Source organism: Aulonocara sp. 'chitande type north' Nkhata Bay, linkage group LG18 (assembly GCF_057382095.1).
Source record: "Aulonocara sp. 'chitande type north' Nkhata Bay isolate Kocher_YH1m ecotype deep benthic linkage group LG18, A_spYH_male_GT1.1, whole genome shotgun sequence".
NCBI lineage: Eukaryota > Metazoa > Chordata > Actinopteri > Cichliformes > Cichlidae > Aulonocara > Aulonocara sp. 'chitande type north' Nkhata Bay.
Genome location: NC_141361.1, coordinates 30,165,407 through 30,183,725, shown reverse-complemented (window position 1 = coordinate 30,183,725; position 18,319 = coordinate 30,165,407). Strand labels below are relative to the sequence as shown.

The following is an 18,319-nucleotide window of genomic DNA, read 5'->3' as shown; positions in this document are numbered from 1 at the left end:
ACATTGTTCAATTGCAAAAGTGGAAAGTTTCCTGTTTCCTCTGAGAGGCTTACATCGGCTTTAACCAGCACAGGCTTGTTTAATAAAGAGCTGCAACATCATTTTAGTGTGACTTTTATTAAAGACACAGCACAGATGATAGAAAACCCAAAACATTCCAAGTAGATAAATGGTCTCGTTTCGGATATGCAGACATTTGAGGGGTTTGGGTTTTTAATAAAGGCGGACTTTTCATTTCATTTGACAGTTGAAATAAGTGGTAATCTGTGTCCTTGCAGACGACATCATTTTCTGTTTTCTGAATTGGTACATTTAAACGTTACATTTGCCAAAGTCAGCATCGTTCCCTTTCCAAGCACGTCACAGTTCCCTCCCTTCATATAAGCCATGTGAGGTTCATTTTGTCAGACAACAGTTTTCACATTATGACTAGCAACATATATAGTATTTACATTAGCTCAATGTTGCCTGACTTTCTGCACCTTCACAGGTTTTTTTTCAGTGTCTTCAAATGGACTTGTTTTAGAAGTCTAAGGATACAAACCCTTGTTAGTCAAAAAGCACCTTGTCACACGTCTATTACAATTCTTCCACAGCAAGACACAAGTGTGAATTTCTGTTATTTAAAATGTAAAAATAGTAGTAATACTGATAATGCTACAGTAAATCATCTATTAATAGTTTTATGAATATCAAAAATTAAACATTTTCTGCAATAAAAAACAAACAGTATAGCTCAAGATATGGGAACTTAGCACACTTAATATGATGAGGCATTGTCAGTTGATATTTTATAAGAAATAAGTGTTGTGCGAGAAGCTGATCATTGTGGTGCCTTTCATTGTTCAAGAACAACAATGTCAGCCACTCCATGCACTTGTGAGAGCTGTTCACAGTCGAGGGACGCCACCAGCTTCCTGGGTCCAGGTTGGGAGGGGATGAAGTGCTCTGTCAGCGTCACTTTGGAGTGGGCGCCGACGTCACTGAGAGGGGCAGGATGAAATGAAACGTTAGTCTCGACACAAAAATGTTAGTGGAAGAGAAAGGGAGGCAAAAAAGAGAAAGACTTGTTCTTACCCCACGACCACCTCATGGCCCTCCTGAAGGCCCAGGCCCTCCACTCTGAACACCACTCCCTTCAGTGTAGATGGCAGGGGGTTGGTGAAAGTAATCTTGGCAGCCATCTCTTTACCAACAACGGCGTCTCCAATAGGCTGCCAGAGAAAGAGTTAAATTAGTCAAGAGGGATACCTTTAATAGAAATAAATGTTATGCATGTTGTGTTAAAATAATGCTCACTGTATGAATAAGGGGGGAAAAATGAAATCTTACTGTGATGGTGATGTCAGGTGTGCGAAGCCTGAAAGTTGTCTGGTTAGCTAGCACTTGCTTCGTTTCAGTGACTCTTCCACACAGGGTTAGCATGAAGGCTGCTTGATCCACCAGCTGGCTCTGGTATTGTTGGTAGGTCAGGACCCAGTCAATGGTTTTCTCTATGTGATGGGAAAAAAAGCAAATTTTGTTGTTGTTGTTTTCAATTTAAATGAATGCTTAGACATTTTGGAACAGCAGCTAGCTGCTAGTTAGCTTGGCTCAAGTAACTTCCCACAGGACGAGCTAGCCTAGCCTAAGCACAATGTAAAGGTTTCAGAAAATAAGTTTGATTTTCCACTTCAGGTTTCAGTTTGATTAAAAATGATCCTGTCCCCAATTTTCTTCATGACTGTGCATTTCCAAAACTCTTGTTACCTTATCTTTTTTCACATCTAAACAAAGAGCTGCAGTTATGAGTAATAAAATGACTGTTGCTTGATTTAGTATCACACAGTTTTATCTTCTTAGCCTTTATTTACTTTAACACTTTTTAGATTAAAATATTTGTTTAACAAACTAATTTAATTAAACATGACATAAAATGTTAGCATTTCACATCTTCTACCTTTCATTTATGAATAAAGTTTTCCAGACCTTTAGTAACTTGTTTTTTTTTTGTGATGCGAGAGCAGCAAGAGCTAAAAGATGGAAGTTTTGTCCTATTATTTTAAAGCCTTGAGTTTAGCATTTTAGCTTTCACCCTTGGGTTTGTTTGAAACCAGTCTTGATAAGCAAGAGAAAATCCAAACAAAAGGTAGCAATTGTTAATCACAGAGGTGAGGCTCTCCTAATCGCGCCAAAACGTATCATCTTTTTTACTCTAACTGGGCCTAGATGTTGCTAATTTCACATCAAATTGTACTGAAGAGGTTTTGACAATAACGACTAAGACCAAAACCCTACATAGATAGTGCAGCTTCATAATTGAGCTCGAAATCCAACCTTCATTAGGCGAAAGCTCCACAGGCATCTGCTCCTTCTTGATGGTTCCCTTCAGCACTCCAGTGTAGTACATGACAGCCACCTGGCTGTGGATTGTTGCCTGGCGGGGCTGTGAGCTTAGATTCTTCACCAGAATTTTCAACTGGGCATCAGCACCCACCCTGGGTCCCTCGCCATCCACCTTTACCTCCACTGACACATCTTCTGCCACTGGTGTGGAATAGACATCTGGCTTGCTGCCATAGCGACTTGCAGTCTCTACTGCAATGCGTTCTTCTTCTGAATCTAGTAGAGGGAGGAGAATGTAAGTGCACCTCATTCTGTCAGAGGTTTCAGGATTTACTGACATATGCAAGAGATATGGTGCAAAGTCTTTCCAATGAAAACAAACAGAGAGCTATATTTAAAGAATTGTGGAGAGCAGGTGAACAGTTGATGAGGGTTGAATAAGTTCAACAAAATGATCTATAGAGAATGACAGGACTAAATCACTGCTTATTAAGATATTTCCAGGTGGTGCAGAAATGATTCTGTCTGTTTCTGGAACATCAGTCTAAGGTAGACTTACAATTAGACAAGTAAAAAATAGCTGCCAGTACCTTCTTCATGTTTGTACAAGGATGTGATATCTGCCCGCTTATCAGAGCCCACCGCTTTGGTGCTGATGCAGTGGCCGACAGCTTTCTTTTCACTGTAGATCTGTTTAAATGTGCCGTCCAGGTTTCTCTGCCAGTAAATTTTGTCACTGTTGACCTGCCAGAAAAATACCAATAAACACAATAAGCTCAAACAGAACAGGTTACCCTTTTTACATATGATTACGTGATTCATCTTTTGCTGACGGTTCAAGCTGCAAAGACCACTTCTGAAATTCTTACATATCTATATCTAGTACATGCAAAACAACAAAGAGTTCAAGAACACGCACTCACCTCAGCAAAGACAAACGGCGTGTCATGTTTAAGGTAGACATGGCCAGAGCGGATGGCGTTCACAGAAGCAGGGCCACAGCGGAAGGTGCCCTGGCTAGTTTCCTGGGGAGTGGCGTCTACGGCCTGCCAGCCTCCATTACCTGGAGGTAAGTCTGGTCTGGCCATCCAGCAGTCATTCCATACGTGGAAATTCCTACAGTTAGACAGAGTTTAGGTATTTTGAATTTAAGTAAATTAAACTGTTCCTTTTAGGTTAATATAATAATACAATTAGCATGTAGTTAGCTTAGCTTAGCATAAAGCAGTTAGCTTGTTTATATGCCACAATTTTACACTTTAATTTTTTGTATAAAATGCAAAGTGTTCATTAGAGACTTTTGGTGGCATTTGTAGATATATTTTACTGACTTTAAACATAGCTGGCAATTTTTGTAGAAGTGAAACACATCTTAACAATTTAATAGGAATTAAGGATATGGGTTTAGTTTTTGTTACATTAGCTACATTCACAACATGTGCCCTGTTCCACAGTTATAGTGAACGGGTGTTCAGGCAGTTATAGGGATATGGAAAATGCAGACAGAATGTCTAAGGGCTCTTGTAGGATACCAGTAATACAGCATAAAAGAACACATAGATACAAGACAAGCCTATGCACTTTTAAAAGAAATTTCAACTTGGGGATTTTCAAGAACATTTTAGAACATTTCTTTAGCATAGGTTTAGATGATTTTCATGGCAGGATGCCATTCTACGTAAAGCTCTATATCTTACCAAACAGAGTCTCTATTGAGATAGTCAATTGGCTCCAAATTCTCATTAAGGTATACATCTGTAGTAAGGGATACGTCGGTATCATGTGCTGACTGGAAGTTGGTCACACTGCGGGAAGGAATGCCAAGGCAGCGCAGCACTAAAACCAAAGACACAGATATAAATAGATCAATTAAAATTTATTTCTGCAAGGCCATTTGATACTTGAGTTAGATTTTCAGATGGTAATACTTTAGGCAGCAAGGAATTTCATTATTCTGGTTGAATGAAAGCAACACATGTGGCTCTATCTGTGACAAATATAGATGGTATGTTAAGAATGCCAATGCAAGGTATTTGGAGTGCATAAAAGCTATGACTTGCTGTCAGGGGCAATATTATGTGCTAGGGTCAGCTAGCTATCATGCAAGCTTCCCTGGATGCACACACAGTGAATATGAAGTGCTCTATGACAGAGTTACTGTGAGAGCTAATGCAAAGACACAGACTGACAAAAAGCCATGATTATAATAAATTTGTGGATTTGTAATTAAATTGACATCCACACCAAGACCCACTCTTGGGTATTCTTTGCAGCTTTTTTACACACACAAGCCGAACATACAGTACAATCCATTCGCATGCCTTCTAAGGCTTGCGACTGCCTACTAAAGTTTAAGGTTTCACCACAGACACACTCTTAACTTTCTCTCAGCCATCCAGCACCCTTCCTTTTTAATGTTTTTTTCCTCATAATCACCTGTTGTAGTGATCCCAGAGAAGACCCAGCACTGTCCATATGACACAGGCGTTCCATTGGTCGAGTGGTATTTCCTCAGGATCTCCACGCTGCTGCTCCACGCCGTAGGTGAGACTCCATCAGAGTAATCACCTGACCAGTTTCCAACTAGAACACCGTAGTCATCCTGAGCATTTATCTAAAAAGGACACAGTGACACGGTCATTGCATTTCCTGTATTTTTTTCCTACTTTTTCTAGAAAAAACATCTTTCTTTTGTATATTAGCTCACCATGGCAGATATGACCCTGACCACGTTGACCGGATCCCCTCGACCAGATGGCGGCATTTCACTCTTCTCCATGATAAACAGACATGCTTCCAGGATTCCCTCATGAAACTACAATGAAGAAAAAAATTCACTATGAAACCAAAGTTTGGAGAATTGTCCTGTGAACACTGAATACTGTAAAAAAAAAAATGAAAACATTTTGTTTTTAAACAGAAATTACCAGCTACTGAAAAACACAATGAAAATATAGGTACTGGGAACAGTTTAAAATAATTCCATCTTCAGCAGGAACAAACAGGGTAAGTGCCACAGGGTCATAATCGTGTAATGATAGCTTAGAAACCAAGCTTGCTCTTCATAGCTTGTACCTGTCCGAAATTCCACGTGCGAGCACCGATTTGTTTCTCCGTTCCGTAGTAAATCCTCCCAGTGTCATTCAGCACATACTCCTTCCTCTCCTCCTCGTTATCCAGGAACACGCTGTCCTCTAGAAACACAGGAATTTGCTCTTATTTAGCTTCATGTCACTGAAAATGTAATCCTCCAAGAACAGGCTTTCAATAATGCATGCACAGTTAAGTACATTTATGTGGTTATCCCTGACGTTCAGTCTAATTAAACCAGGGAATACAAGGAAACCCTTTTTTTAAGTAGATGTTTTAAATTTCTTTTAATGAACGGAAACATTCGAGCTCCCCCCCGTTTGTGAAAATGACCTAAAATCCCTGCTTTATTCACCTCCTTTGTGACTGAACAACTCAAGAATGTGTTTTTTTCTTACTTATCATGTGAAAAAAGTTCCCAAGGCCAGGAAATGGTTAAGAAACACAATGACTGCATAGATCTTGCAGTGAGGCCCACACTCACTTATGGGAAAAAGTCTGGTTTTGGTGACCTCAGCACTCCAGACTTGGGCGTGTGCCCCTCACCCAAATCTATGTGTTTCTTTTTCCATCCCTTTTTATCTGTTACTGTCACCACCTTGAAAATGCCCATGGGTGGGGACGAGGAACGGGACAAAGAGAAAGAAAGGAAAAGCAGTAAAAGTAACAGACTGTTTGAGATGGACATAAGAAAATGCAAGTGGAAGGAAGAGATTTAACAAAGTACGGGGGGCATAGGAGAGGAAGAGGGGAAGTTATGCTTGGGTGGGAAAAGAAGAGGAGGAGGAGGAGAGAGAGAGTGAAGCATAACATATTGTCTCGAGATTTTAAGGGATGAAGCTGATAGTATCTGGCAGCTGTGATAATTGTGGTTTTCATATCTTGCTAAAAAATTCCTGGAATGTGGGAAGAAATAGATTCATAGAGGAAGATGTTAGGGAGGAGGTCCAAGAGTCAGAGTGAAGGTCAGGTCAGCAGATAGCAAGAAAGGTACAAAACAGGGAGGGAGAGGCATAAAAACGGGAAGGAAATACACACGGAGGCAGTAAAAGCAAGGGAGAGGACAGGTTGTCACCAGCTGTAAGGATTTCTGCGAGCTCGCCCCATGGCGCTTCATACAGTAATTGTAGGATTTTGACTTTTATGAGTGTGAGGGAGAGATTGGTCTAGGGAAGAGGAGATTGAAAGAGGGAAAAGGAGATTGGGCATGCCGCCAAAAGCAGCAACCCCATAATGAAAGACACACAGGCTTTTTATCACAACCAGGTCCACTGTTTTTTCTTTTCTTTTCTCTTTTATTTTGCTGCATTGCAAATGTGCTTTTTTCTGTCGAATATCAAAGAAAAAAAATAGAAGTTTGGGTCTAAGATAGCAGTTCTGAGAATGTACAACAAGACACTCTACGGTTGAATTTCTTAGTGGAGCTTTGAATAGGGTTAAGATTAGCAGATATAAGCAAGGGCCAGGCTTCACATAACTTATATCAAGGTAAAAAAGCTAAATTAGACATTTGGTCCCTCTTGCTGGCCACTGGCAAGAAGACGATAATAATTCAATTCAATTGTAGTTATATAGTGCTAAATTGGAACAAAAGTCACCTCAATGTGTTTTATATTGTAAGGTAAAGACCATACAATAATAATATATGAGCAAGCACTTTGGCAACAGTGGGAAGGAAAAACTCTCTTTTAACAGGAAGAAACCTCCTGCAGAACCGGGCACAGGGAGGGGCAGCCATCTGTCCTGACTGGTTTGGGGCGAGGGGAGGGAGACATGACTCTGATTATGGGATTTCTAACTGAGGGTTTAATTTGGAAGACATGAAAACTCAGTAACCATGCTGCTTTCACCAGCCCAGAGAAGCTTTACCCACCATGCCTGACAAGTTAGCACAAGTGCTGACCCCTGTCTTTCTAAGAATCACACACTCGCAATGCTGTCTGAAGCTCAGCATGTCCATCATGCTGAGCTTCTGTGCCATTGTGAGCTTTCTGTAGAGGCATTTTTTTTTTCCTTTTTTCTCTTTGAAAGAGGAAAAGCCCCTCTAGCTGTTGAACCCTTCAAAGAAAAATGTTTTCTGCAGGAGTGAAAGACTACATTGTAAGTCTAACCCTCTAGGAAACTATGAAAGAAAGTTTTTAAAAAAAGTCAATAACAGACAATTTTTTATTTCAATGAGTGCCCAATAAGTGGCTGAAGAATGTCTTATTGTACCAAGAATTCATATCAAACCAGTTCTACTGAAAAAAGCACAGTACACAAGATTGAATATCACATGAATAAAGCCACATAAAGAGAATTTGAAATATGCACAAAAAATACTCCTTCAAATAAATGGTAATGTATTATCCAAATTAGGAAATAACATAAAATCATTAGGTGACAGTTTCATCCCCTAAAAGCATTACAACTATCTGCTGTTATATTTAGACTGAACCTCACTAGTCCAGATTATTTGATGCTGGCCAAAGTTATGACACAGATAACTGGTGTGGTAATCCTCCAGGTGGTGTGGTCCTTCATCGTTATTTGTCATCCATCCATCCATCCATCCATCCATCTGTTCATCCATCCATCCACCCACCCACCAATGTCACTGGGGCAGCAGTCTCAAGAGAGATGCCCAGACCTCCCTCTCTGCCTCTGCCAGCTCTTGTGGAGGGGGCTTTCCAAGCCAGTCGACACACTTAATGTCTCCAGTGTTTCCCAGGACACCAGGGACAGACGGCCAACTTCTGGAGCTTTATTAGTAACCGAAGCACCTAAAAGGGTTTTTCTTTTCTTTCAGCCATCTCCATTACTTATAGTCCACCCTGGCTTCATTTCCATTGTAGTCTGTGCTACGTGCAGCATTTTTTCAGCTTTTTCTGAATGTATTTTTCTCTGCTGTGCCTCTGTTCTGTAGAAATGTTCCCAATTTCCTTGTTTGTTTTCTTAAGTCATGGTGCTTTCAGCTCTTTGAACAGCAGGCATTTAGGCATACACAATTAGCAATCATATCTGCATATCGAATGACCCCGCTAAAGGTCTCCCTCATCTTACACCCAAACGGTTTTGATCTCCAATGCAGGTGAAAGTCGTGCTCTCACTTGTGGCTAAACCAAATACGGCAGAAGTTTTGGTCCAAGCCGGGGGAGTTGCATAACAGACCACAGTCACATAGACACACATAGTCACGCTGTTGCTATTCATGGGCAACAACACACTCGTGGACTGACTTGGCCTCTATCACCCAAGTGTAATATTATACCAGAGCTGCTCTAGGAGATTAAATGGCTATACAGGCATCCATTTTATCTGAGTATTCGCAGTTAGACAGATGGAATCTGCTGCTCCCAGAAAAATATTGACTTTTTCAGATACTCAATTCTACCTAAAGCCTAACATAAATCCAGATAGTAAGTAATTCATTTCTGGAATGGTATGTAAGGTCACATGTCTTCTCTTTTTTTATTTTTCCAATCATCTGTGAGTCGTCTTCTTTCCTTCCTGTCTTCCACATTCCCTGGCTTCAATCCACCCACACCCACCCCCGCCTTCCCTGTTCCCATTGGTGCCAGCTTACCTTCACACCAAGGGTTGAAGAGCATGACAATGTTCTTGCTGGAGGTGTAAGTAGTTGTGGCGTCGCCTTTGAGCGAAGAAGTTGTCACAGTGAGCTCGTAAAGGCCGATCACAGCGTTGGCTGGAGAGTTGATGGACAGCTTGATCTTATTGCCGTTCTGCTCTACAATTTTGGCCTCCCAGCGTTCATCTTCCAGGTGCTTCACCAGCGGAATGATGACATGGGTCCCTTTGGATACCAAGGGCAGGGAACCTACACCAAACAGATACATAACCATATTATTCCCTTTTTTTTTTTTAATTTATTTGTATATTTCTACTCAAACTACTAATAGTCAAAGCACTTGTTTAATAATTGAAATCCTTCTAAATGTTGCAGAGATATTAACTAAGGTTGAAGATGTTGAAGATGTTACAGCGAGTCAGAGAATCCAGGCTTAGTGTTGTGCTTGTTAACATGAACAGGTAAAAATGGAGGCTGAAGCCGGACTGTTCATCACTGATCTATCACATGCTGAAGTTCGGGCTGCTGGGCTGGGGTTAGCATTCACTCTTTATCATCACCCTAGGTTCTTGGCTTGTGTTAGCATGCTATCTGTGCAGATGCTTGCAAAGAGCTGAAGTTGCATTATAGTATTACGTAGTTATTTCCGTTCTGGACGCAGTATGCACTTTACCATCATGCTCCTGTCAGTTTATGCAATAAAGATAAAAGTAACGTCCATAGCTCCACCATTTTCCTCCTCTTGACAAGAACTGAAATCAGCTCAATGTAGCATGTTTTTTCTTTTTTTTTCTGTCTGGGTTGTGCAAATAACGAAAAAGCTTTGTAATGCAAGTGACAATAAACTTGTAATTACTGGATTGTGTAAATGTAATACGATAGAGCAACATGTTACTTTGGAAAGCGTTACATTCAACACTGATTGCGATGACAAAGGATTTCAAAAATAGTTGTAAACAACTGCAACTTCTTTGCTAAAATGCTGCCACCTTGTGGCAGAGGTTCTTTTCAAATACACTTTATGAAGAGTTATGAAGAGTTTTTACAAAAAGTACATTTAAATTCATATTCATGGCATTCAATGTTTTAAAGACAGTCAGAGAATTTGTCTTTTAAATGTAAAACTTGAGTCAGGACACAGTCAGGTGTATTTGAGTGTACTGTGTGTGTATGAGTGCATGCACATAACCTTGTTAAGGATGTGGTAAAATATCTTTGCTTTATGTTTTTGAATGAAAATTTAACCTGCACAGCTCCAAAAAGTGCTTTCCTGTTTTCGCTTATTTGTAATTATAAGCTAACCTTGAAGATTTTGATCAAATAAGGCAGCAGCAACAACAGCAAAGAGACCTCCTTACAAAATCTGGTTGCAAACCTTTTCACATCACAGTAATTTTATGTTATTTCCAGTGTATGGCAACCATTCCAAACTGTAAACCACATGTGTATGATAGTCTTTGGCCCAGCTATGTGTGGGTTCCAAGAGTAAACACTAGCGTGGGCCTGGAAAGCCTCCAAAACTCCAGGATGTGCACATCTCCACAGAAAGCGTGCACATTTGTGTGAGTGATTATTTAGCTTTAATGTTCCTTTAAATGTGTTTTTCTCATGGACTAGCAAATCCATTAGTTAGATTAAAACCCTCTGGATGTTCTCCTCCGAGCTGCTTGCTTTGTGCAACCCTGCTGGACGACCATTCGTCCAAACAGAAATACGGAGTTTACCAAGAAACCATTGTTCTCCATTTGACCGCATCCAGGACACCCCTCCCTTCCTCTCTCACCTCTGAATACTTTTTTTTAGCATACTTTTTTTTAAAGCATGAAAATGATGAAAAACAGTGTCTCTTTTCTGCTCAAAACAACAGCTTTGAAAGCTTTACTGATAAAAATCACTGCTTTTGGAGCAACACTTCGAGCCTGTTCCCTGCCCACTGATGGCAGCCAGTCTGCTGAATGTGGAGAGCTCAGACACTTTGTTTCTTTTTTCCTCCCCTCTCCCCATGAAGCTATCACAGCAGAAGGAGCAAATCACTTCTGGGTGGTGATGTATTGCCAGAGTGTGTAGCGTGAGGTCTGTAAATACCAGAGGGAGGTGTCCAGTGTACCGAGGCCTGGAAACTGTTAAGACTGCGGGCTGCTGGGTGGAATCCAGAACTTGTTGTGCAGCCATGAGCTGCTGCTGAAATCAAATGTGCTAGCTATGCACAACATTTGGACCGTATTTCCCATGATTTGAGCAGTCGCTGGTTTCTTTCTTGTGTTTGCAAATGAAGCTAATTTTGGTTAAAAGGCAATCCAACAATTTTAAACGCAAAAAAACGTTTACAAATAGTTAGTGGCACTTTTCCTATGAAAAATCGAAAGCAGCGTTTTATTGAATGACTTACCTTCCAGTAACGTCAGCGTTAAATGTTATCTCCCACATGCAATGTTTCCCACATACACTTAATTACAATGTGCATCTGTTACTTTTAAAACTGTCTTTTAAATGGCTAAAAAAAACTATTGATCATACTCATTGTTACAATTTTTAATTTATTTTTCTTCATATTTTGGTTTTAAAAAGATGGACACTGTCCAGCCACTGGCTTCATACCTGTTTTCAGCTCCAGGTACAGCTTGTCAGTGTCAGTACTGAAGGGCCTGTTGAGCTCAACCTCTATCTGGAAGGTCTGGCCTCTGCGAAGGATCAGCTCATCCCGGTGATACAGGTCAGTGTGATGCTCCTGTCTGTTCTGACCTGCCTTGGAACTCAATAGGTCCACCGAACACACTGACAGCTTCCCTTCTAACAGGAGAGGAGTGAATATCAGATTTGATGCCAAAGACAATGTCATGTTTTCACACAGTTTAAAATAAGTGTCGTTACCATCTGTTTCCTTTGCCTCTCCGTTCTCGGGCTTCGGCTTGGGGGGATCTACGATGGCGGCAGGGGTTGGGAGTTTGGTGAATTCCACCTTATCTGTGACATCATATGAGGTGGCGTTTGGGTGCTTACAGCAGCACGGGCACATCTTTCTGAGCCACCATAGACAGCCCCCCTCCTCCCGCTTCTTCTCACCCTCATTCTGGATGGTCAGCTCCACCCTTGTGGGTGGGGCTGCTCCGGGGAATCGCCCAATCTCTGATGTAGTTCTTACTGTTAACCGCTCACCTGGCATTCTGGAAAACACATGAAAAAATGTTAACTGTAATTCTAAAGAGAAGAATTTTGGGTACCGATTATATGCACTATTCTCTGGTCTTTTAATTCACTAAAATTCAATTTTCATTCAGTTTTTTTTTTTTTATCGGCCAGTTCCCAACATATATATAGTAAAGTAAAGACCCCACAATAATAGAAAGAAATGAGATTAATTAAGTACACATACAGTTAATATTTTATGCCAATTAACTGCTCACAAGTAATGAGAGGCCACAGGCAGTCCAATTTATTTCATATCTTTGTAATAAAAACAATGCGATGGACTAAATGAACAGTTTCCTTGTTTCTTAGTTTCATTAATTACTACATTCCTGACATGGACTCTACTCAGCTGCAAGTCCTTCCCGAACAATTTCGGGGAATTTCGCCATTCTTCCTTCTTAGGTGCTCTGCGTGAGCAAACATAACTGCTTCGAGCAGCTGGATTCAATCTGCTGCGCCTCAGCTGCTGGAGAGCAGTGTAGCTGCTGTGCTCGTGATGTCTTTTTGCGTGCACATTGACTGCAAGCGCAAGTGGACAGGGTCGTGCACCTTACGAGCATTTATCATACTGTCACATCCCCACCCTCATACACTGCACTAATAATCACAGCGGAATGAGATCGTTAGTCTCTTTGAGGATTGGCCTGACCTTCCTCGCTCGTTCTTGTGTTTACTAGAATGCAAATCTGAGGGAGGAGACGGTTTTCCCTCAGTCCTTCTTTTGGTTTTACCATCTGCATCTTCTCTCTATCAAAACAAAATCACAAGCTGTGTGTGACATGCAACTTTGCAAATGTGAAAGCTATTTTGTTTTTCAAAAACAAACCATCAGTGAAGTTTTGTTAGCACATGTAAACTGTAATGAGCTGCAGTGATGCACATTGTTGGGAGAAAACAGTGTTGTTAATGAAACGTTAATAGCAGACACGTGGTTTATAGAGCAATACAATTTAAATAGCCATGAACATATATGTATGTGCATGTGTGTGCTTGTTACCAGTTCTTACTGGTGAATGGACTGGTTCTTATATAGCTCTTTTCTACTCTACTTGAGCATGTGGCTTTCACCCATTCATTTATTAATTCATCAAAAGCACGTTATTTCTACGTCTGAGTGCTTTTTGATCTAACATTAGCATACACAGTCAGAAATGTGGTTGTTCAGTATGTTGCCCAAGGATACTTTAGCATACCGACCTGTGCAACCAGGGACTGAACCGCTAATCTTCCGGTTACTAGATGATCGGCTCTACCTTCTGATTCACAACCACCTAAACATGAGCTGCCGTCAGCAGAACATGAGCATCTTTACTTCTAGGCAATGTTGATACTTTTGAACTTAAGCATGAACTGTACTGTAGTTAACTAATAATATGCTCCTTAGCTTTGGGGGTAACCCTAAGTTTCCCTATAAACAAGATACAAGGTAACATTTAGGGCTTACTTTGGAGATCATTTCTAGTTATAGTGAGTGAGCTGTGATTGGACAGTTACCACACATTCAATCATTTCTGTACATAACTTCAGCATACCAGTTTACAGGTACAGGTTTGACCGGCGAAGTAAAAAAGCATTACAGGAATGTTTAGATGATAACGCAGACAGATGGGAGCTGCTGATCCAGTGTGGCTGAGCTGATTTTCAAGGGTAACTATTTGCATGTCACAACACAGGGTGGAAAGGGCAGAGGTCAAAGGGCAGACAACAGCTGAGGAAGAGGGAGGGGCGCCTCATAGCCTCAAAGCTTTTAAAATCAATGCATGTGTGCACCATCTGTGTGTCGGTCACGTTTTGTATTTTTTAACTCTGTGGCTTCCTGAGTTCATCTGAATCCTGACGGAAAATGATAAAGCTGTATGTTTTTCACACAGTGACCTCACCCAAAGCTCAAGTCGATACTGTTAGGCTCACTGAATCTAAAAAAAAAGGAAGCGAGGCAGAAAAACAAACACCCTCCATATGAGCTATTACAGGATCTTTTGAAACATAACTAAGTAAACAAGCAACTTACAAGTGTTTTTTGTCCTTTTTAAAATGAAGCCTTATCTTCCTCTTGCACCAAGGTGGTCTAAAATTGGCCAATTAGAGACATCCACTGAACCCCCTAGAACCATGAAAAGTCATTTCACAAGCCTAATTTTTTGGCAGCCTTTCTCTTCCCTTGCTCACACTCTAATGCACAAACTTAAAATGATCTATACTGTAATACAGCCATCAGCCAAGCTTGAAATGAAGTATTCTTCATCTCGTCCTCCCTTTGCTACTCTCACTACCACTCATATCACTTTCTTCCATTGTACTTTGCTCTGTATCTCCGCAGTCCTGCACTTTTCTTCCAGTTTTTGTTAGCATGGCTGGTATGCCTACTAGGTTCTGATATGCCCCCTACAAATTTAACTTTATCTTTTCTACAGTAAAACCAGCTTCAACTGGCTTGTTTGTCCAGTGAGTTTGGTCCCATGTAAAACTGACTGATTATTAAACTGTCGCAACAAATCCCTGGAGTTCCAGTGTAATTTTTTTTAAGTACATAGAGATATTGCTTAAATCCTATACACTACACATCGTCTAGGTCATTGAGAAAAGAAAGGGATGAGCTGCAGCAGCTGGCTGCCAACCAAAAAAGCTGAAGCCATGAAAATACCTGAACTAATTGACTGTGTTTGTTTTATTTTAAATGAACGTAGAAAACGTTTAAACAACAAAAAACGTCTTAGAGTTTGGAAGGTGGGGTCACCAGACATGTTCTTTCTACTGGACACAAATTAGATGAGGTGGCTAATTGTAATGATGAACATAGCCCTCAAATTCGAGCTTTCCTAACTTGTTTTTCCCCGTGGAGAAAGATCCAGTAAGAGTTTAACTGTAACAAAACCAAGAAAGAATGCGCACAACTTTACGCCTGTGCCTGACTTCAACATCTGTCTTAAGAAAACAAAATGCGAGTGGTTGAAAAACTTACTTTCTCTGTATGGATTCTTCTTTGGATCAACGATGAGACCTGGATGTCGTCGTGAGTAGCTATCTCTCAGCCTGTGAGAACTTTTGGAAACTTTTCGTCTTAATGCGCTCCGTTCGTGGATCAGAATTTTAAGGGTGTCCTGGAATGTCCTGCGCGGTACTTAAAGCTGACACACACACCTCTGTTTCACACCGCTTAGCACCACCGCCCCGCCCTTGTTTGAAGTTTCCCACTCCCAACAGAAGCTGCAGCTGACGTTTGTGCACGATGCGTCAGAGAGCGTAGAGTGGGACAAGGCGGAGGACCCAAAGTTTCGTTGTGCAACACTTAGCAAAACTTTATCGATGGAGGGAAGGTGACAGACAGTGAAGAGGAGAGATAAGGACGGCATGCCTGAAGAACTATTTTTTGTGTTTGCTTTATACGGCGCATACAATAGGACCAAAAATAACAAAAATGGTAATGGTAAATGGCCTGTATTTATATAGCGCTTTTACTAGTCCCTAAGGACCCCAAAGCGCTTTACATATCCAGTCATCCACCCATTCACACACACATTCACACACTGGTGATGGCAAGCTACATTGTAGCCACAGCCACCCTGGGGCGCACTGACATCTCATGGATGTTTTCAGTTATGAACTCAGGAGTTCAAGAAAGTGCTGATTTAGCCAAACTTCCCTTTTTTCTCTTCTCCTTTTCTTGATTGCTGTACAGGAAAACCTCAAAGTCAAACCCATTCTGACCTCTGACCGCGCAAAGTTTGAACTTCATAATAACCAAGGCATAAGTTCATCCCGGGATAATTGAACACCTATTCGAGGTTTTATGACTCATAGGCCAATGCAAGCAAGCAGAGTGAATAACTGAAGTTGCATCAGCAGCTTTGTGGCTTGGCAGAATAGAATTATGAAGTCATACCAGATCGTGGTGATGATGACACAGACAGCCCGATAAATATCAAAACCTGCCCTCCTGTACCAATCAGCATTAGATGGTTGCTTAATCAGCTACATCTAGAGGAGAGAAATGCTCTCACAGGCTACAGTAAGGCATTACAAATTACTATTACTTAGAATTAGGGCTGCCATAAGCAAGCAAAATATTTAGGTGATGTTAAATGTAAATGTTGGTCTTATTATTATCAATATATCCTTTAAACATGTTTCCGGATGAAATTGCAGATGCATAAGTTTAACCTTTTTAAAAATGTGGTGCATATGTTGATGTATACAGTTTGATATTCTTGTAGCTCAATCCACGTTTAGGCGATAAAGTATATCACTTTTTTTTCATTTCACTGTGTTCTATAGCTACAATTTCACCTGACATGCTGTGTACTGTATTTAAATTTAAAGCAGTAACAGACATTACAAGTTACTATAGCAATGCCGGGGGTTTTCCTAGGCATGACAATTAAGTCACTTGGTTCCCCTCTTTTATAATGGGAGAACCTCTGTAGTATTCCAGATCTTTGGAATTTTTGTGACAAATATGAGTGTTAAGGTTCAAAATTGAGGAAGGAGAGTACACACCACCCATGGTCCAGAGGATCTTGGTCCAACAATGATTTTAATGAACACACGTGTGGGAAGACACTCTGTACGCAGACAGCCAGTAGTCCTCGACTTAATCAAAGCATGAACAGATATTTTATAGCATCAGGGTTTGATTTACTGACGCCCCTTCATGCGTCACAGATACATTTTATACATAGATCAGACTTTTAACCCAGAAGATCATCTTCTATTTTCATGGCTAGCCCTTCCTGTCTACCTTTCAGTTCTTGTCTTGTTCCTCTTTCTTGCCGAGACAACAAGGAACGGTTCCTCTTTTACCGAGACACTTTTGCAGTTACAACCAGACATGAGTAATCTCTCCTCTAAATAAATTTAACTCTATGTGTGTGTGTGTCACGACCTCACATGCTCTTTGTGTCACCTCTTCACCTACTGTCTGTGTCTCGTCCTCAAATGCTCTTTCTCAATTCACCTGTTGCACTTCTGACCTTTTACCAGACCAGAAGCTCACTGAGACTATGTGTATGTCTTCTACTAAATAAATGTTTTAACCAAGAACCTCTACTAAAACCTTAATATAAAATGATCTGATATATAAGTGTTTTGTAAGCATGTATTGCAATTCCTTCTATGTTCTAGTTTTCCCTCAGCATGTATCATCTAGACACTCTCACTAGATGAAGCTTAAGACCTTTAAAGAACCTGAACATCAACTCAAATAAGCACAGATATGCAATATGTATAAAATAGTTATAACTGCACCTGGAATACAAAGTTAATTTAATACCTGTGTGCATAAAACCTTAAAGCCTTCTTAAAGCTATCTGTTACATTGTTAAAGCCTCGTCTTAGCCTGCTGCTCAAAATAACTTCCTGCTTTCACTTCTGCATACAACTTCCTGTCAGCCTGCAACTCAGTCTTTCTGAAAGAGACACTGTTTAACCCCTGAATGCAATATAAACTCCAGATTATATTATTAATGCAATGGTAATGATGACAATTATTTAACAATAGCAGTAAAATAATTTCCCTGCTCCACATGAGCCACTAAGAACAGCTATTTTCATACTTTCCATGTTCACAGTCAAAACATTCAGCCATGCTGGAAATCATTAGGACACATCTGTCCCCGGACCACACGTGTTGCCAAGTTTCATTGCAGCTAATCTAATTGTCAGTGAACATGTGAGCTTGTGGGGATACAAGAAGTAAAGTCTGGGTTTTACCTTAGGAAGAGTATCCTGATGTTGGTTTACAAAGTTTTAAAATTTTGGTGTGAACCTTCGTAATTCTTTATTTTTTAAAGATATTCAAGAGTGAACTTAAGTGTTGGACTAAATGTACCTTCGGCAAAGGTACAAGTTAGGTGCCAGCATGGCTGAGTAACAATGAGTTAAGGCATGTTTTTGCACTGTATGCCTGAGCGAAAACTTTCAATCTGTCAGTCCAAGAGGGGAAAAAACGTAGAAAAGAAAAAACAGCATTGACCATTCTGGAGGTGGTAGATTTAATAGTACTTTATCTTCTGTCACAGGACGCAGGCATATTGGGTCAAGCAGTCTGGGTTGGGGTTGAAGAGAGAAGGCCTGCAAAATGCATCAGCAAAGACACAGTAAACAGCACAGCCACAAGTCCGGAACATGAGTTTAACATTTAGTTAGGGA

At 40.6% G+C, this 18,319-nt stretch overlaps 1 protein-coding gene across 2 annotated transcripts; it reads right to left on the bottom strand.

The window, feature by feature from the left end:
- Positions 1–101: 101 nt before the first annotated feature.
- tgm1l1 (transglutaminase 1 like 1) lies at positions 102–15,352 on the bottom strand. Of its 2 annotated transcripts, none has more exons than XM_086272046.1 (14): positions 15,135–15,352; positions 11,855–12,147; positions 11,582–11,770; positions 8,981–9,232; positions 5,401–5,519; positions 5,033–5,140; positions 4,762–4,939; positions 4,023–4,161; positions 3,249–3,441; positions 2,916–3,069; positions 2,317–2,601; positions 1,333–1,493; positions 1,078–1,214; positions 102–983 (listed from the first exon to the last, which is right to left on the bottom strand). In XM_086272046.1, exons 2-14 carry the CDS (start codon positions 12,144–12,146, stop codon positions 839–841), a joined length of 2,352 nt encoding a protein of 783 aa, XP_086128172.1. In that variant the 5' UTR covers position 12,147; positions 15,135–15,352; the 3' UTR covers positions 102–838. The 2 variants fall into 2 exon arrangements, with proteins under 2 accessions (XP_086128172.1, XP_086128171.1); XM_086272045.1 differs by having other exon boundaries at positions 11,582–11,773; positions 15,135–15,351.
- Between the last annotated feature and the right edge of the window lie 2,967 nt (positions 15,353–18,319).